General features: G+C 34.1%; 2 protein-coding genes and 1 long non-coding RNA gene across 3 annotated transcripts; 1 reads left to right on the top strand and 2 right to left on the bottom strand.

The window, feature by feature from the left end:
* The first annotated feature begins 2,256 nt into the window (after positions 1-2,256).
* LOC110789500 (uncharacterized) lies at positions 2,257-3,051 on the top strand. Its single transcript, XM_021994180.2, has one exon. The coding sequence runs from the start codon at positions 2,333-2,335 to the stop codon at positions 2,747-2,749; it is 417 nt and encodes a 138-aa protein (XP_021849872.1). The 5' UTR covers positions 2,257-2,332; the 3' UTR covers positions 2,750-3,051.
* A 9,213-nt stretch (positions 3,052-12,264) lies between these two features.
* Positions 12,265-12,970, bottom strand: LOC110789473 (oleosin G). The gene has a single exon (XM_021994140.2). It carries the CDS (start codon positions 12,949-12,951, stop codon positions 12,463-12,465), a length of 489 nt encoding a protein of 162 aa, XP_021849832.1. The 5' UTR covers positions 12,952-12,970; the 3' UTR covers positions 12,265-12,462.
* Positions 12,971-16,875: 3,905 nt separating this feature from the next.
* LOC130460689 (uncharacterized) lies at positions 16,876-18,325 on the bottom strand. The gene is made up of 3 exons (XR_008920698.1): positions 17,897-18,325; positions 17,696-17,752; positions 16,876-17,054 (listed from the first exon to the last, which is right to left on the bottom strand). It is a non-coding gene; the product is annotated as an uncharacterized lncRNA (long non-coding RNA).
* Positions 18,326-21,328: the final 3,003 nt, after the last annotated feature.

The following is a 21,328-nucleotide window of genomic DNA, read 5'->3' as shown; positions in this document are numbered from 1 at the left end:
ATCAAGAAATAACACCCATTCACATTTTAATATAATGTAATAGATGATCGATTGATAAATTTCTTAACTATATAAAAAAGCCGATTAAGGCAATATGTTTTGTCGTAATTTTTCCTTTCAATTATACCCCTCCTCTTTACAATTTATTACAGATTTATATCATTACCTATATCAAAAGTCGAAAGAGTTACAACAGTTTGCCTTATTTTTTATACTCCATCTGTATTTTTTTTTTGAGTTACTTATTGATCGGCATAAGTGAGGTAGTTGACAATAAAGAAATATAAAAAATTAAGTGGGGTGTAAAAGTTAACAAAAATAAAATTATTTATGATATAAGTGGGGTCATAGGAAAGTAAAAATAATAAATAATTGGAGAATGAGTGTAAAAGTTACCAAAGATAGAATTGTGACTCATAAAAAAGTATCGACCTGATATAGTAATTGTGACTCATAAAAAAAGACGAACGAGGAATGATAGATATGATTATGAGATATCGTAGTAGTATACTCTGTATTAGATAAGAGTTCATCCAAAAAAGTTCATGACATTGTAATTAATTAAGTATCAATATAATGTAGGGAGTTCTTAAGATAATTTGAGGTCGGCATTACTTCAAGCATGTTGCCTAATTAGAAAATTTAAATAACTTATAATCTTGCTATTTAGACATATGCTAATATGCATGCAGTGACAAATTTAGAAATTCCATACAAGCATGTTGTCTAATTGCAATATAGTGAATTTCGCATGTAAACGACGTTATAGAAAACAACTTAATAAATATGAAGAGTATTCCCTCCGTAATTAAATAGGAGATACATTTGACCGAGCACGGGTATTAAGTAAGAATAGTTAAATGAAATAAAATAATAAAGTAAGTGGAGTGGGAAAATATTTTAATCTAGTAAAATAAATGGGAATCATTAAATTTTGGATGAGTGTGGGGTGAGGGTTTATGAGATTAATTGTTTCATGTGATAGTGGGTCATAGCGTAGATTAGGGGTGTAAGTGGATTGAGAAAAGTCCAAAGTCCAATTCAGTCCAGTCCAAATTTGTCGGACTGGATCGGACTTGAAACTTTTTGGATCGGATTCGGACTCAAATTATCAAGTCCAATTATTTTTGTACTGGATTTAGACTCAGCATTTTGGAGTCCAAAAATCCAATTAAGTCCAAAGTTTTAAAATTTTATTTATAGATATACATATGTAATTTAAAAAATATTGTGAAATATGTGATTTTTGGGCCTTTATTTACTACTCCCTCCGTCTCATATTTATAGTCTCATTTGACCAAAAATACGGTTTTAAGAAAAATAGAATATAGTACATGGAAAAGAGGAATATAGTACATGGGTGGGGTTTTCAATGCATTTTTAATTAATATAGTACACGAGAGAGTGGGGACCTTAATAGCCAAAATTAGAAATAAGACTATCATTTTGGGACGCCCGATTTGAAAAACATGACTATAATTTTGGGACGGAGGGAGTATGTGCAACAAAAAACAACCAAATATTACACTTCATATAAACCCCATAACCCAATAATATTCTATCATCCTCTCTCTCTTTTGATTTCTTTTGTCGGCCGTAAACTGTAATGGTTGATTATTAAGATTTAATATATTTTACAATTTTGTTTTTTTTAAGAACTAGAACCTTTTTGGCTAATTATTTAGATGTGTAAGACATATGTCATTTGCAATTATATTTATTGCTTAATGGCTATTTATTTTCCCTTTATGGAAGACTAACTTGTAGTTACATGTGTTAAAACATTTCATACCCAATATTTAATTCTCGTATACTTTATTTTATGTGTCAAAAAAGTTACCCGCTAACATTATTATTTGCCTTATGCTCGAACCATTTGAGTTAACTTCTTTTAAAATTTAATTTTAAATTAATTTTATTTTAAAAAAATATATATCAGATCGGATTGGACTGGATTCGGACTCAATAATTTTCTTATGGATTGGATTGGATTGGACTCAAAAAAATTTTGGATCGAACTCGGACTCAAATATCCAACCATCCAATTTACACCCCTAGCGTAGATGGTCCAACACGTTGCATGGCACGTGCTTGTCACTAGTGTTTAGAAAAAAATGAAACAGAAAGGAGGAAACTAAAAGGTGGTCAACCAAACCTAAAACTAACTTACAAAATACCGGTCACCCGTCACCCCACACATCATTCCCCCCAAACATCCACCCCTCCTCTATATATACGCACACAAATCATTTACAAAACGCCATTATATCCCCTTCCCTCTAAAAATCAACTCTCTTTTTTCCTTCATAAAAAAAACACCAATAAAATAATTATGGGTCATCCAAATAAGCCAAAGCAAATATTTGATTCATCAAAGCTAGTAGCTCTCAACTTACTAGAATCCGTAACGGCTCTAGCCTACTTATGTGCCAAGTACACCCGCCGAGCTTCGAAAAAGCTCGTTCGAAAAGCCGTGAAGCCGAGTAATAAGAGAATACTCGGCAGGAGAAGCGGCGGTGGCGGTGGCGGTGGCGGTGGCAGGGACGGAGACTTCGGTGAGCAAAGCTTCGGTGAAGGCGGTGTATGGCGACGGTCTATCTTGATGGGTGATAAGTGTGAGCCTCTAGATTTCTCAGGTGTTATATATTATGATAATAATGGTAATAAGTTGTCTGAACCACCTGTCAAGTCGCCACGTGGCAGTCCGTTTATTGGTTACCGTTATCCGACGGCGGCGGAGAGTTATTAGGTGTTAATCACCACCATCATGTTTCTATAATTGGTAATTGTATGAGTTTTGTTTTGGATTGTTTGTGGGGACCATGGACGTACTTTAAGTTTTTACCTCTTTTTTTTATGGATTCGAAGTTTATATCATATCATTCTCGTAAATTTTAATTTTAGTTAGGCTTTATAAAATATACGTAATATATATGTTGATTAGAGGGAAACGAAATCATTATTATATGTTTATGAGAACGATATGCGTATTTAGAAGATAAACTAGAAAATTAAAGCCCTTTTTGTTGAGAGTGTGATGGGAAATCATAGTGGGATTTTGAGACTTTTTACAAAGTGTTTTTTGTTTAGTTGTTATGAACTTCTTTTTGGTGCATAGAACTTTATTTTCTTTTGTTTTCCTTTTGTTTGTTTCGTCACTTGTGCGTGACGAGGATCTTGTTAGCTAATTGATTGTGTACTTTTGGTACGACCAATATATTAACTACCAAAAACTAATGTTTTCTATTGCTATTAGTTTTAACAAATCTATAAATTTTAATCTTGTTTGATAAATATTTTCGTCAAGGATTAGAGTTTAGAGTACACTATTTTATCTCAATATATAAAGTTAATGTGTATTTATTATCGGTTGTAAGAATTTTAGTTGAGGGAATTATTAAGGGGTTAATAAGATAACATGTGAATCAAGCCTATGTAAGATCAACATAAAATGGTAATATTTTGGTGTGATTATGGAATATGTTAGTAACTAGGAAAAGTCGCCTAAAATAACAATCTCAATAAAAAAAAAGATGAGACAAAAAAAATTGATGAACTTCTATCTAGCACCTGGGTACACCTAAAGCTAGCTACATGCATCAAGACGCACCATGATGTAAGATAGGAGGATTAATAAAATACGGATTATAACCTCAACACTCAAGACATCTCAATCAAAATTTCCCATAGTTTAATTCATAATGTGGGCTTTGGTGAATTGACTAAATTCATTGCTCTAGTTGCGTATGATCAAAACTATATAAGCCACTTGATTCCTATCTTTCTTGCGAAAATGGATTCCCTTATCTTAATCGTCATACTCTCTTAAGACTTTTTCAAAAATTAATTAAGTAATACGAACTAATTTTGAACCAACAAATTATTTGTTAATAACTTAATAAGAAAGGAATTAAAAATTGGTGAAGTCAAATTTGGCATTCATCGAACGTTAAAAGTAGGTACAAAGTTCTCACACGGGAAATGATAAATCCAAGGAAAATTTTACTTCTTCCAAGGAAATCCAAATTTTTTTAAAGTTGATTTCCTTGGAAGAAGTGAAATTCTTCCTTGGATTTATCGTTTCCCTTTTCACACGTTCATCTCCCGCCGATTGTACGTGATCATCGTGCATCTCAAATAATTGCCTTATTATTAATCTCAAACATTATTAATCGCCGAGTGTTTAATTATCCTAATCTTCATCTAACTATACATACATGTCAAACATGTGAACAACTACTTTTGTCAATTTTCTTAGATAAAGTAACGTTTTCTTAGATCCAAAAATCATTATGCGTAAATTTTGTTACGCGTATGAATCGAAAATAAGAAGGGCTTTTCTGTACGAATGAGCCACAAGAGTAGACATGTAAGGATCTTGATATTGTTAAATTTTTAGAGAGTATGAAATGGCCTGGTTTAGAAAATACAAAGGATGATGAGAGCACGGTCTACTTCTAATCCCAACAAAGGTTACACACTAAAACCAATTGACAATAGTGAATATTAACTCCTTAGATCAAGCTTATATAAATTGGTATTTTCTCTCATCTTTCTCCAATATATAACATTAAGAGGTATTTAACAACACCAAAATACGTGTGGTTTGTGAGCGTACTAGAAATCTATATACTAAATACAAATAGTAAAGATACTCCAACCAAAATTATATTCATCGGCAAGTCAAAATTTTATAATTTAGGTCAATATTCTTTTCTAAAATACGAAGTATATATATGGCCTATATTATATGAAATGTTGAGCTAAATTTGACAAGCCTCTATAATAAAATGAATCATTCTTTGTTCTTGAGAAATTATACTCATCAAATTTCAACACTCGAATAATATATCTACATATTTATCATATCCAATAAGCTATATATAATCTTTTTATTTATTTATGAGGAGACGCTATATATAATATTATATGTTATCTTTTCAAAACTATTATTAATAAAATAAAGAAAACTATTTGGTAAAAGTAATTCAAAAATAGATTTCATTTACAAGAAGTAATACCTTGAATATCGTCCGGACGAAAACACTAGTAATTGATAATTTGAATGTAGTATATGGTGATGTAGTATATTTATAATGTCTATGATAACTTGATGGGCAAATCTAGTAAATCCTAATTACTTTCGTATGTTGTACTCCCAACACCAAGTTAAACGAGTCACTTGATCATGTTCATATGAAAACGAGTCACTTGACTATGTCCACTACTTTATTGTTTATGAATTTATAAGACTTGATTTTATTAGCAGTAGTGCAATATTACTCAGATTACATATTATTTTTAACAAAACGTTACGATCACCTAAAATCTATAATGACAATCTCCTTTGCCCTGGTCTCACTTTCAAAATATAAATATATGATGAACTTGGACCACTAGCAAACGTTCACCAATATTGAATCGGAAGAAAGGAAAATTGGAGTTCAAAACATTTGTTAGAAAACAAATTGATAAAATTGGGGCCCTAAGTTGATAAACGAGTTTGTAGTATTGAGGTCAATAACAAAGTAAACGGGACATTTGGCTGACTTTGAATTGCTAGTTTTTCCAAGTCATCTCTCTCTTTGCGGCTCCAAGGCCCCACTTCACGTATATGACTATTTGAAATACTAGGTCAATGGAACAAAATAATGCGATGGAGTTTGGAAAATGAAACTCATCCTAGTATAATACCCGTATAATTGCACGGATTAAAAAATATGTTTGGGCATCCAATTGGACACCAATTGAGCCACTAAGTTCAAAGCTCAATGGCTCAAATACAACAATATCTATCCCCTTTTTATTCCACGTGGCTGGTCAGCCACCAACAAAGGCCCAAGGCCCAATCACAATAAATGACCTATGAGCATTTATTATTCAAACACTATAAATAAATGATATGGACTGATCTTGTCTGATTTGATCTGAATTTATTTTTTCTGATCTAATCTGATATGAACATTTTTTTTTTTAATCTGATCTGATCTAATTTGGTCTGATCTAGTCTGGTCTGATCCGATCTAACCTAATTTGATTTTCCAGAATTAAGTTTAAACAAAAATCTACATTTATTAATATTAAACGACTTACGTATAAAATAAATGTTACACAAATTTATAATATTGTTATTATTTATTCGACTTTGCTCATGATTTAACTATTCCATATATTACATAAACTTGGACATGATCTAGATAGATCGGTTATGATCTGGACACATCAGTTCTGATTTGGGTATGATATGTACAGATCGGTTCTGAATTGGAGATGATATGTACAAATTTGGTTATTATCTGTATATGATCTGGACAGATCGGTTCTGATATGGACATGGTCTGTACATAAAATTTCTGATTTTGACATGATTTGGACAGATCGATTTTGATCGAAATAGATCGATTCAAATTTGGACATGATCTGGATATATGGGTTTTGATATGGACATGATCTTGAACAAAAAGTACAGAGTTATACATGATCTAGATAGATCGATCCGGATATATGTGTTCTGATCTACACGTATGGGTTCTGATATGGAGTCTGGACATATTGGTTCTGATTTGGACATGATTTGTGTATATCAATTCTGATTTAGACATGATATATACATATCCATTCTGATCTGGACATGATTTGTACAGGTCAGTTTGGATCTGAACATGATCTATATAGATCAGTTATGATTTGGTCATGATCTTTACATACCAGTTCTGATCTGGACATGATCTGTACAAATCAATTCTAATATGAACATTATCTCTGCAGATCAATTCTGATTTGAACATAATCTGTACAGAGTCGATATCTAGACGACCAGAGCAGTTCTAATCTGGACATATCGATTCTGATTTGGACATGATATGTACAAACCGGTTATGATCTGAACATATTGATTCTTTAAGGACTGGACATGATTTGTAAGGATCGGTTCTGATCTAGACAATATCTTTGCATATCTGAACATGATTTGGACATGATATGTACAGATCAGTTATGATCTGGATATTATCTTATCATACCGGTTCTAGTCTGGATATATTATGGTTCTGATCTGTATAAATCAATTCTGATATGGATATGATCTGATCATATCGTTTCTGATCTAGACTTAATGGTTTTCATTTGGACATGATGAATTTGAATGTTTTGTTATGCCTTAAATAATAGATTTTAATTGCACCGACAACAACATTCTTTTTTACTAAAAAAATAATAGTAATAAAATAATAATAATAATAATAATAATAATAATAATAATAATAATAATAATAATAATAATAATAATAATCTGATCTGATCTGGTATGATCTCATCTCATTTGAAGTTTTTTTTATGATATGATCTGAACTTATTTTTTCTGATCTGATATGACCTGATTAAATCTGAAATAAGTAATAAGATCATGAAATAAGGTGAAATAGACAGGGACTTATTTTAGTTATAAATTGTACTTGATAAATCCTTATTTTTCCTGAACTTATCTTATGTGAACTTTACTGTACTTCTCTGAACTTATTTTTCCTGAAATAAGTGGAATAAGTGAACAGAACAAAGCTTAATCTATATAATTAACAGTGTGTCTCATGTGTGACCAGTCACACCTCTTGATGGTGTGACGCGCACAACTAATATGGAGAAAGTTATAGAAGAGTGTTACTTGACTTCTATGCTGGTGTTACTTATACATTGTATTCGCCGTTACTTTTTTTGTTTTAATGCAGTTTCTTGAATTTCATGTTAGAGGTTGCTTGTATAGACGAGCGTTACTTGATACTCTATGTTGGTGTTACTTATACATTGTATTCGTCGTTATTTTTCTTATTTTATTGCAGTTTCATGTAGAAGGTTCCTTGTATAGACTAGTGTTACTTGACTTTCTGTGATGATGTTACTTGTACGTTGTATTCGCTGTTATTTTCTTGTGTTTACTACATTTTCTTGAATTTCATGTTCGAGATTCCTTGTTTAGACTGGTGTTACTTGATCTTTTATGTTGATGTTACTTTTAGTTATTGCATTTTCTTCAATTTCATGTTAGAGGTTCCTTGCATAAACTAGTGTTATTTGAATTACTATGCTGATGTTACTTATACCTTGTATTCGAGGTTACTTTTTTTGTTTTATTGCGTTTTCTTCAATTTCATGTTAGAGTTTCTTTGTATATCCTGATGTTACTTTATTTTCTATGTTGATGTTACTTTATTTTCTATATGTTAGAGTTTCTTTGTATATACTGATGTTACTTTATTTTCTATGTTGATGTTACTTTATTTTCTATACTGATGTTACTTTATTTTCTATGCCGATGTTACTTTATTTTATGCCTTTAACGCGTTGGGTTTATTTATAAGTGTGAACATGTCACACCATCAAGTTGATGGTGTGACTGGTCTCATATAAGACTTGAGGTTCACCTAATTCACTTTGACCCTATTTTATTTATAGTATATGAAAACAAATGTTAGTATATAATATATGATGATGTTACTTGTACGTTGTATTCACTGTTATTTTCTTGTGTTTACTACATTTTCTTGAATTTCATGTTCGAGGTTCCTTGAATAGATTGGTGTTACTTGACCTTTTATGCTGATGTTACTTTTAGTTATTGCATTTTTTTTCAATTTTATGTTAGAGGTTCCTTGTATAAATTGGTGTTATTTCAATTTCTATGCTGATGTTACTTATACCTTGTACTCGCGGTTACTTTTTTTTGTTTTATTGCGTTTTCTTCAATTTCATGTTAGAGTTTATTTGTATATACTAATGTTACTTTATTTTCTATGTTGATGTTACTTTATTTTCTATATGTTAGAGTTTCTTTGTATATACTGATGTTACTTTATTTTCTATGTTGATGTTACTTTATTTTCTATACTGATCGATGTTACTTTATTTTCTATGCCGATGTTACTTTATTTTATGCCTTTAAACGCGTTGGGTTTATTTATAAGTGTGAACATGTCACACCATCAAGTTGACGGTGTGGCTGGTCTCATATAAGACTTGAGGTATAATTAAAGCAAAGTGATGGTTAATGAGAGATGAGCAAACCCCCAATGCTCCATTCCTATATATGCCACGTCAATTGTCACATCACACCCACTCAAAAGGCAAGTAATCAACTCACAACTTCAATCAGGCAAGAAAAAAAAAATCAAACTAGCCATAAAAGGATATATAACCATTCACACCAAAGGAAATAGCAAATTTGTATTAAATAAATGGAATATAAATACAAATAAATAAGGATAACATAAAAAGAGTACCAATGATGTCTTGGCCTAGTGGTTAAGACTGAGGGCCTGTGTACAATAGGTCTCAGGTTCGAGTCTCCCCGCCCCCATTTGTAATTTATATTGCCCTCGTGGCTCATTCGCACAAAAAAAAAAAAAAAAACTTTAAAAAAGTAGGTTGAATATCTTAAGAGTGGAAATTTGAATAACATAAATATAATGTCGGACTATTTCTAGACAAATCTTCTAATTTATGAAATAAATTGAAAAATAATTGGAATCAATCTAACAAATATAGAAAACGTCATTTTTAATTATGCGTTTGATGTATATTTAATCAATTTAATAAAAAAAAGTAGGTACTTTGTTCAAATGGTTCAACCATACAATACATAACTTACGCCACATTATTTGCGGAAGTGGGAGTTTTTCCCTCTTCTTTCTCAGCTCTGCATATACCATTGCCCTAAACTGATGTCAGTGCCTCATATGCCAAAACTGGAGTCATTGAAGGCCGATGACATCCATGATCGAGAATCTGCTAAAACATCTACTGCATGCAGAAGATTTGCCAACAAATGTGTCAGAACTAGACCTGGTTATTGGACGGGTCGGGGCGGGTTATTAGTGGGTCGGGTCATTTGCGGGTCTTATAAAAATACATACGGGTCAGGGCGGGTTAGGGTCATAAGGGTCAGGGTCGGGCCATGGTCATAGCCAAAAGCTAATAGGGTCTATAGCGGGTCATGGTCATAACCACAAGTTACCAGTTGTAACTTCTCCTCCAACAAGTTGTTGGTCTCTGTGACAAAAAATGTAATCTCAGTAAATATATTTCAAAGCAAATATCTACTACAGAGTACATATTTTAGGCATTTTGAAATCATTATTGATTATTGATAGAGTATAAAACTAATCTTGGGGCTTCAATCATCAGCTTAAGTTTTTGGTTGAGTTGGTCCTCTGACATGGTATCAGAGCCAACGTGACGCAAAGGTCACGGGTTCAAATCTCATCCACCCCTCCTTTCAAAGCGGAATATTTCGCGCTAGGTATGAGGATGCCTATGTTGCATCTACACTTCAAGCCCAAAGGGCTTTCATGTGAGGGGGCGTGATAGAGTATAAAACTAATCTTGGGGCTTCAACCATCAGCTTAAGCTTTTGGTTGAGTTGGTCCTCTGACAATTATAATTACACATCGAATGAATTGAAAAGTTCATATACTTCGCAGCTCAGTAGATTATTTAAAAACATGGACCACAATAAGAAAGCGTTTCAAGCAGGCAGCTGTAGTTGATGGGATGCATGTAGATGAAAGCCCAAAAATGCTTTATTTTCTTCTGCTAAGATTACAGCAGCTGCACCGCAACTTAACCAATTGCAAAGTACATTGATGGTCACACAGAGTTCAAGTAAATCAGGACCTTACTATTTCATAAGTGGCAACAAAAATGGCTGATAGAAGCAGCAAAAACAAATTTCACAGCACCTCATCAAATCATCCAAGAACAAAGTCAACAAAAAAATTCCAATCAAACCTACTTCATCAAAATAGACAATGAATTAAACAAACTAAATTTATATGGAAATGAAATTATATGTATTCTCCAGCATTACAAACAAAAATCCTTAGCAAGAGAACGACAATAGTAGACAAAGTAAACCCAGTAATTTTAGCAAATCCAAATCCAACCTAATTATTTTAGGGCGATTTAACCTAATTATACTGAGATAGGATCGCGTATGGAGGAGGAGGAGAGAGAAAAAACGTTGGGTACTTTTTTTTTGGAACTTTTTAAATTTAATTTCTATGATTTTTTAGGCAACATGGGTATTTTTCTTGCCCCTTATATTTTTTGTGTAAAGTTATTGGGCTTTTAAGAAAACCCTATAAAAGCCCTATAAGAAAATACCCTATAAAGACCCTGTCCAATAATAAGGTTAAGGGTCAAGACCCTTTTAAAATTGGCCCGACCCTTATACCCATTGGACTACCCTGTCCAATAACCAGGTCTAGTCAGAACCTACTTCATCGACTAATTCAACATTGAAGAAGCTGAACATTGAAGCAATCCAGGGCCAAGAATCATTTACAATCAATCATTCTTTACTGGACTCGTTAACTATCAAAGGATGACCAGTTGATCAGTCTGAGCACCAAGTCCCCAACCTATCTTAGAAAACTTGTAATCAGTGAATGTGGAAAATTGAAAAACATATCTGGCGCTCTGCAGCATCTCTCTTTCCTTGAGGAACTGAATCTTTGGCATTGAGAAGAGTTGGATTTGTGGGATGGGGAAGAAAATGTTGGGGGGAGGAACTGTAGCATTACCGTAAGACGAGCAGCCTTCAAGTTGTCCCAGGTTTCACTAATTTTAATGCAATTCATCAATGATTTCTCCAATTAAAAATGTCTCAGTTAGTAACTTATTCAAGACCATCTATGCGTCAGGTGTGCATCTCATGTAAATGGAATGCTCCTGCTCCTCCCCTAAGGTGTGTTCAAATTCAAGGCTCACTGACCGCCGGAAGTGGCTGAGCAAAAGCCATCGCTGCTGTTAAGTTGGGTCGAAGGTACGGGTTCTAAGAAGTTACTGTAGAATCAGACTGCCAAATGTTGATCAATCGCCAACTTATTTTTGATCTTGACTCGGTGTTGGGTGATATTTTATAATTCAGCATTTGGTTTAAGTCAAATTAATTAATCTCAGGTGAAAAGCAAGGCCAAATTTGTAGTACATCACCTCACTAGGATGGGAGATTCACCGTCACTGGAGATCTTCCCATTTGTAATTATAGACTCATTGTCTCTTGGCTAATGAACTAAGATAGATTCTCACTTAATTCGTACGTAGTATAATATATTGAAAGAGAGAATTCCATTTAGATGAGATGCACACCTACTCCCATCTTCTTAATTCTCCACATGATGATGACACTCCATAGTCTCCATTGCATGGGATCTAGACTTGAATAAATCCTTTTTGAAATTAAAAAAATATGCATGTATGAAATCAGTAATCTTAACATACGTACAAAACGCATTTTATGTATACATATCAAAAACCAAACAACATAGTACAATCAACTAGCTAGCTAGCTAAAAGTGGAAAAACATATCAAAACCAAAAAAAACCGAGTTAATTAATTGCATTATAACTAATTTGAATATTTGATCACCCTTTCGTTTTCCGATTAAGGGGATCCGATCGAACCCGGGTTCAAGCCCCAGGAGCAACATCTTTAACCTTACTATGAAGATACCCACCATACTCCCTTGCATAATCTTTTACCTCTCGAGCGGTAGAAGCAATCCGGTTCCTTGCATAATCAAACCGGTCTGATCCGGGCGGGTGGAGACCTCGGGAGTATCGATACACCCACGACAAAGCGGCTACGGTGGCGATACCGAAGCCGCAAAAGCAAAAGAATCCTAGGAGGGGGACGACGACGAGGACGAAAACAGGGAGCCAAAAGGGGCTGGAGAGAACAATGATGGGTGCAAAGACGATGAAACCGAGGATGAAGGCGGTGACAGTGAAACCAGCTAGGAGGAGGAGGATGCCACTAGTGATAGCTAGGGTGAGGAATCCGATTAGTTGGGTGGATGGGGAGGTTTCTTGGAAGCGGTGGAGGAAGGTGGTGTGTGGTGGTGGAGTTGTGGTTGTGAGTTGGGTTGTGCGGTGGGGGCGGGCGGCGGGGGAAGCCATTTTGAGGGAGGGGAGAGAATGTGAGAGGAAGGAAGGAAGGGAGGGAGAGGAGAAGGAATAAGAGGAGGGTGGGAGCCGGGAGGGAGTAAAGAAGGGAGGAGGAGGTGGGGAGGAGTGACACGTGGGAGTGGGTTATGGAAAAGGGTGAATTTTAGGGACATGCAACCAAGCACGTGGTACAAGGGAGATTATGGAGATTTTTTATCACTCTTGTTTTGCGGGGTCATTAACTTAAGATGATTAATTGGATGATGTAGTTTAGATCGTATGTAGTCTATGGTCCTAAATCCTAATTAATCGAATCTAATATATATATGTAAAGGGGAGTTTTTTTGAAGAGCATTTAGAACGCCCATATAGGATTGTACAGTCACAAAATCAAAATTAATTTTATAAATATTGATTATAATGTGATAAAATTATTATTATTATTATTATTATTTTTAAAAAAGGGTAAATTATATTAAACCATAAGATAAATATTGATCATGATATGATAAATTTTTTGTTCAAAAATAGAATTTCAGTATGAATATACTCTCTATATCATACGTAGTATATAAGGATACAGAGAAACGATGGCTTTAAACCACAACATAAGGTAATACGTATACGAATAGCTACATTAGGCCTTAATATTTCGGAAAACCTGCAATTGTATTCTGGTATTTTCTGTTATTTCTTTGGTGCTGGTGCGCTACAATATCGGAGTTTACCTATTTAGATTATGTAAACCTGGAGGTTGTTTGTAAATATTACAATCACAACGTGTTGATTATAGCCTCTGAATTTGCACAATTACGTCGCAATTAGCTTTTTTTTTGAATTTGAATTTGAATTTGCCTGATACAGTAAGTTTGGAGGAACAATTGGCATCACTCAGCTGGGGTGTTTTATACAAAAAATCTATGATTAAATGCCCAATTAGTCCACCAATCTTGAGATGGGTTTAGTGTTCCTCCAATGTTGTTATAATTGCAAGAGTAGATTATCGCTTGATTGATGGGCTCATACACCCTCCAGTCTCCAAGGCTCTAACTAAATTTGGTACTCCATAGACACTCATTGGTTTTGCATGATTATTACAGAGTAATTAGTAGTTGATCAATTAAATTAGGTAAATTGTAGTAGCACGGGCATTGCGGGAATATTATGGTCTATATAAGTTAGGACTAAATGTGTTATGTATGAAATACGTACTACAAAGGGATAACTTTTCCTCTTATTATCCTATGATGGAGAGAACTTAATTATGGATTTCATGTTTTCATGTAACATATTTGAACTATTGCATAAACATTATACAACATTGCAAAGAAAAAAGAAATAAAGATATGGACATGGATATTGTGTTAAAAGATAAAGGGATAATGGTACGATAGTAATTCCTATCATAAAAATAAATAAATTGTGAGATCTATTATTCGGTTAGCATGGTAAATCCGTGCATCGCACGGGCTTAATTCTAGTTGTTAATGATATGCCAGCATCAAAAAACATACGTAGTTAATGACCTTAAAAAATTATTACTCCGTAGTAAAGAGAAAGGTTATATTTAGATAGCACTTCCTTTCTTTTATATTGGAATACAGTATAATAAGCCGTTTAAAAAGCACAAAATGGATCAGTTTTTTGGTGGTGGTATGTGCCTCTGATCACTAGGGATGGAAATCACATCCGAATCCGAACCGAGTCCGAGCCGATCCGAAGGAAAATATCCGATCCGAATTCAAAAAAAAAAGTCCGAATCCGAATTCGATTAAAATCATCCGAATCCGAATGGATATGGATCGGATATGGAGTCTGCAGAGACTCCAACACGAATCCGACCCGAGTCCGAATCCAAGTCCAAATCCGACCTGAAATTATTTCAAAGTGTATAACATTTTTTAAAAAGGGAGTTCCTAATTTAATCTAATATATTTAATTAAAGCGCATATATTTGTAATTCATTAGTTTATTAGAAACACATTAGATTTTGGTAAATGAGAAATAGGATTTCTAATTTATTTTAAAATTAAGAAATACAAGTTATATGTAAGTAAAGTTAACGCATGATTCGGATTTGGATTTGGATATGGATGCAATTTTTTGAGTCTGAATTTTAAATGGATTTGGATTTGGATTTGGATATGGATGCAATTTTGGAGTCCGAATTTTAAATGGATATGGATATGGATGTAATTTTGGACTCCAAATTTTAAATAGATCGAATTTGGAGTTTACTACATCCGACCCGAATCCGATCCATTGCCATCCCTACTGGTCACTGTATATATTTGTCAATCGATGTTGGAATAGATGAAAAAAATCCTAATGTATGTCTTAAGAAACTTATCTCATGGACAATCTGTAAATAAACGTATAGGGACAAAGTTCTTCATCTATTCAAGTACAACAATCGACTACTAATTTTAGGGGTAGTGTTTGCATTAAATTTATTTATTTTTGATTGGGGAGAAAAATATCATTATTCATTAGCAATATGACATCTACATTGATAAATAAATATGTACGTCTAGCACATATTTAGAGAAAATACATATCAATTACAATTTGCTTCCTAAAGACAATTTGTATACGACTCTACCGTTTTCTAATTTGAAGCAAGGATTGATTTTCGATGTCTTCACATCTTCTCAAGTAGAGTCATTCACAATCTGCCCCACAAATTATTTCGAACGACGAGTTGATGACAAACCTTAAACCGGTACGAATCCATATCACCTTCCCAATTATTGGAATCTGGAAAATTGAATTCGCATCCATGGATGAGAATCAATAACCTATAAAATTTAGGAAAAGGTCAAGAAAAACTGTAAACAATCCTGAAAATTGAGAACAAACCAACGGAAAATAAACGAAAGAAAAGACAAAATCCGAAAAGAAAACAAGAAGAAGGACCGAAAAATAGTCTAATTTGAAAAGAAATTAGGGGTGTTTAGTTTGCAATAGGTAAAGGGAATGAATTGAAGAAAGGGGAAGACGAGGAATGGAAAATAACCCATTTTGATATGCAATGTTGTTTGGTAAGTATTATTTTTTCATTTAGTTATCTTTCTTCTCTCACCATTAGTCCACAACATTATTGTCGTCGCTCCTCGTCATTGATATTTTTGTCACTTCTTTACAGTTGCCGCACAACTGTCGGCTCATCCACTCCTTTTGTTTGTTTTCTTTGACCCCCTACTCTCTCCTTTATATTGTTGTCTCGCAATGTTGTTAAATTTGATGATTTAAACGTCAAATTTGACCATAAAATTAACTTTAGATGTTACGTTTGTATGGTTGAATTCGACCATTTTAAACCATGGTTATGGTGGTTGGTAGATTTTGGGGTGATGAGGTTGGTTTCGGGTAGTCGCGAATGTTTTTGGGTGCGTTGCAGTTGTTTTCAAGTTTTTTTACGGTGGTTTCAAATGTTTTGCGGGTGGGATTTGATTTTCTATATCATTCAAGTGGTTGTTATTGATTTTTCGATGGTTTCATGGTAGTTTTTGATGGTTTTAGGTGCGACAAACGGTCGGTCATGGTTTTAGGGTGTCTAGTTCCGGTTGCTAATGGTGGTGGGGGTATCTGGAGGGGTGGGGCCAAACGGAAAGAAAACTATGTACATTATTACTACAAGTTTGAACCGTATAGGCCCAAACCAAAATCCGAGTTAAAATAAATCCATTAACCAATAATAGTGATAGTCTAGATGTAACACCCCGACTTCTAAACACCATTTATTAGGTTAATTATCTTTAATTAGCAGCGGAAACCCTAATTTAGTCGGAGCGTCACATGCCGTACCTCCCTCGTGGGAAATACAAGGCGACATAACCTTTTTACATTTACTGGCTACTGTTGAGTAACAGTAATTATACTTCACTTCGATTAATTCTTTAATATTTACATCGAAATCTAAATGAAATTTAATAAATATTCCTAACATTGATTAAACATAAATATTAAAATCCAACTCAATAATTGAAATTTGACTTAGAGTTTAATTAGTTCATCCATTATTACTAGTGATACAAGATTATCTTTATTAAACATCAATCGTGAATTTGATGGTTGCATCCTCACTCTAAGGCATCCCATGATCTTCTTCGTACCTAAAACAAAAGCAACATCGTGAGCCGAGGCCCAGTAACATACTACCCTAACGACGTAAATTCATTTCAATTCATTTTACTTAATTTGCAAACAGGGAGAATAGAATATAGTAAATCACTTTTACAAAAGCATAGTAATAAAACATCATTTATAACTTGAAACTTTAGTAGTTCCCATTATCTTTCATAAAACCTTCATTTTACTTGGTAACTGACAAGTTAGTCTTGCGGGACGTCTCCCACCTTGCGATAGTCCTCAAGGAGCACTCTCCCTTGTTGGACATACGCTCGTACCTAATTAGTTTCTTTTTTTAGCTTGCGGTAACCCTCAAGGAGCACTCTCCCTTGTTGGGTGTCCCGCGGTACGGCGGTACGTGCACGACCTAGAAATAGTAACCCCACTAACTGCCAGAACCGGTTACACTTTTATTTATCATGTTTCGTATCTTATTCGTAACTCATAAACATCAGTCTTATAAAATCATTCATAAACATATTTGAATATCATCATGCATAAAGCAAACTTTATAAATACATTTCATATCCCACAATCCAATAAAAACATATCATTATAAACACATTTCATAATCTCATAAAACACATTTCATAAAGGGATTGTGGGTGTTAGCAATAGATGTTACCTCAACCGAAATTTTATACTTCCCGTTCGATGGATCGTTCTTCCTGAGCTCCGAACGCTATTTATACTTGTAATTAGAATATAAAATTATTAATTAGTCATTGTATAGTACGATCATAACTTAAGTAGTTGAAATTTATTTTTCTTTAACCCTTTCATAAAACACTTCGTAAAACAAAAGAATAAAACAAGGTTCACTTACATCTTTTAGCTCATTGGTTAAGAAAAGTTCCTAATGGTTGACTTTTGACTTTTATGTCTCCTGGTTCTAAACAAAATCAGGAAATTGGAAAAGTAGCATTTTTGGTCTAAAAACAGAGAAGTACGAAGAAGGAGGAGGAGCTGGGCAGAGGTTTGCGTGAGGTAGCAAGCGACACAAGGGTAAGGGTGTCACAGGGAGGGATTCAGGTGGGTGCAGCAAGGTGGCGACGGTGATTCTGGGCAGCAGTGGTGGCGGTGGTCTGCGTCGGTGAGGAGAGAGAAAAGATGGTGTACATGATTTTGGGTTTCGATTTCGGCAACGGTTTGCTAGAACTAGGATTATAATGGTTTCTCCTGGGTATTATTCAACGAGAGAAGGTATTTAGAATGGTGTTCGGTTGTATAGGTGGCGGTGCCGTGGTGGCGACAATGTATACGAAACAGGGGAAATTTTTTTTATTTATTATTTTTTTTTTGACATAGGAAAAAGATACAAGAAAAGAAAAACTAACTAAACATAGACCTAACATCAAAAAGATTAACGAACTGTAGCCCATCCTTTGCTGCTGTTGTTGCCAGAACATGCGCCGAATGAACTTGATCTCGTTGGACCTTGTTGATCACACAACTCCTAAAAGTCTTACCTAATTCAAAAATGGACTGCACCGTCCATTTAATACTAATATCCGGAATGACATGTCTCTGCAAAAGCGAGACCAAGATAGTTGAGTCAGTATACACACCTATATTAGCCAGGGAAGAGTTTTTTGCCCATTGAAGTGCACGTAAACAAGCCATTGCTTCAACATGTAATGCTGATTGTCCTAAACCATAGTCACAACCCCCCAACGATTTCTGACACTGCAATTCTTGGTTGTTGAAGAACCCAACCCATTCCCGCTCTTAACGTAGTCTTATTCCATGATCCATCAATATATATCACCATACCAAACATAGCCGGAATTTCGAAGCCTATATTTGCAAAATCAAAACCTGGTGGATAAACAGGCGAGTATTCTGGTGGATGAAGAAAACTCAAATCTTCATTAACTTTCCCAATAAAGGCCTAATGTTGCTCTCTAGCTATCTTGAATTGTAATTGACAAGCCTGTATATCACCCTCCTCTGATATAAAAACTCTTGCATTTCGAGTAATCCATAAACCCCACATAATTGCAATGAAAGTAACTATGCGATCACTTCCCTTTCCATCCAAGCTAATAAAAAGCTGGATATATTTAAGAATCCAATCTTGAATTTCCAGATTCTCATTAAAGTTTGAGAATATGCCTAGCATACTACTCCTCCATACATCTTGAGCCAATTTACATAGTCGAAAAATGTGTTGTGCGTCCTCACAAACATCTATGCATAAATCGCAAGAAGTATTTAAAGTTATACCTCTTCGTCCCAAGCCTTTTTTAACTGGAAGACCGTCATGCATAATTTTCCAGATAAACAACTTCCACTTTGGCAGGATTTTTAGAGCCCAGAGTAACTTGAAAAAAGGAACAAACCTATTTTGACCAAGACCAGTGTGAGAATTATTGTTAATTTCAGCCTCTCGTAAAAAAGCGTAACCAGATTTCATTGTGAAGTATCCAGTTTTGTGTTTAGTCCAATATAACTGATCCACTGCTGATCCTGCTGGAAGCTCCAGAGACAAAATATCATTTACATCCAAATTATCAAAGCTGTTTCTAACAACGGGAACCTGTGTAGCTAATATCTTATACTTATTTTTCTGTAAATCGAATTTGGTTCAGTGAGGAGTATGATCAGATTTTATGAGTATTTATAGGGAGTTTAGAAGAAAGAAATCACGTAAGCTATGAGCTCATGCTAATGGTTTTTCATGCTAATGGTTTTTCAAAACATCCAAATTCAATACCATGGAAACTTTTAGATAGGAAGAATAAAACCGGGTACTTTGCCATTGCTGAGTTAGCTGGAGCAAGCAGCATGTGAGACATTTATCAAGAAACATTGACCTTCATGGTCTTCCATTTACACGTAAGGGAGGAGTATAGAGCAAGATGAAGAAGAAGATGGACTTTTGTTCCTTTGTTGACTTAGGGGTAAAATCGTAAATTCTGCCACTTGGATAATTTTCTGATTTTGGGTATGAGTGATTTGGTTAAATGGGCTTAACTCGTCATACCAGTCCCGTGATTAGTTTTTTTTAAAAAAAAAAATAATATCATAAATCATTATATTTAAAAATTCCTAAATGAAAAATAATAAAATTATTCTACTAATAATACGTTATAAAAATTAAAAGTTGACGTTTTTAAGCTAATGATAATAATAAAATATTAATAAAACATGTTTTGAAAATGTGGGGTGTTACACTAGACTAATATAAAAGTAGAGTTAAAACATGCAAGTAAAAAGCTCTCTCAGAGCATCAACACTCATGGGGAACCCATGAGTTTCTCTCCCCTCTTCTCATTGGTCCACATCACTTTCCACTAACTTTATCACATAACCTTCCCATTTCACAATTTCATACCTACATTCATTAACCTCCCCATTTACCTTCTCTCTCCTACTTTTCCATACCCCACTACCTTTTCTCCCTCCTACTCTCCATACTCCACCAATATTAATAAAAATTATTTGATTCAACACATTAATATTAGATAATATTAATTAAATCAAAATTTGGTAATTATAATTAAATAATTACCATATAATTAATCGGATTAAATCATTAATTGTAGTACGTTAAAAAAGCGTTATTTACACTAATTTAATCGTTAATTGCTATTTACACTAATTTAATCGTTAACTGATATTTACACTAATCCAACGGTAATTTTTTTTTTAAAAAAAAAAAAATTAAAGTTGGATTGTTTGAAGGGAAGAAACACACGTGGGGGAGTAATCTCCCATCAACTTGGGACCACTTTTGGGACCACTTTTATGTGGGAAGCTTCCCTTTTTATTAACCTCCTCTTTTGTTTTATGATTATGAGAAACATTCCACAATGGTGAGAACCCTCCCTTTTCCATTTTCTCTCAAATGGGAAGGGTGAAATCCCATGAATGTTGATGCTCTCAACATTCCCATCCTAAAAGAAACTTGGCTTGCAGTCACCTCTACGAAACCTGCTTCTTAAAAATCTACTCCCCAACAATGCAAGTGCAAATGATGGATCATCCTAAGGTCGTTATGGCGAAAACCATGACCAAAAGACGTAAAACACGTAATAAATAAAAGTTGAGTACTACAAGATAAAGAAAATCCTATAACTAACATGCTTCATTCCAAAAACAATAATGGAAATCACATGCAAAAGCCAACTAATAAACATTTAATCATCAAGGCAAGACTCGACTCAAGACACGACTCATGACTTATAGATTAATTAGAATAAGCATCGAACGGGCCCTTGAAAAAGAAATGTCCAGTGGATAAGTGTTGGGAGCC

Source organism: Spinacia oleracea, chromosome 5, assembly GCF_020520425.1.
Source record: "Spinacia oleracea cultivar Varoflay chromosome 5, BTI_SOV_V1, whole genome shotgun sequence".
In the NCBI taxonomy this organism is placed as follows: Eukaryota; Viridiplantae; Streptophyta; class Magnoliopsida; order Caryophyllales; family Amaranthaceae; genus Spinacia; species Spinacia oleracea.
The sequence above is the reverse complement of the archived record's forward strand: the minus strand, read 5'-3'. Positions and strand labels throughout refer to the sequence as shown.

Coding starts and splice junctions, on each gene's coding strand:
- LOC110789500 (XM_021994180.2), top strand. CDS start 2,333: ATGGGTCATCCAAATAAGCCAAAGCAAATATTTGATTCATCAAAGCTA.
- LOC110789473 (XM_021994140.2), bottom strand. CDS start 12,951: ATGGCTTCCCCCGCCGCCCGCCCCCACCGCACAACCCAACTCACAACC.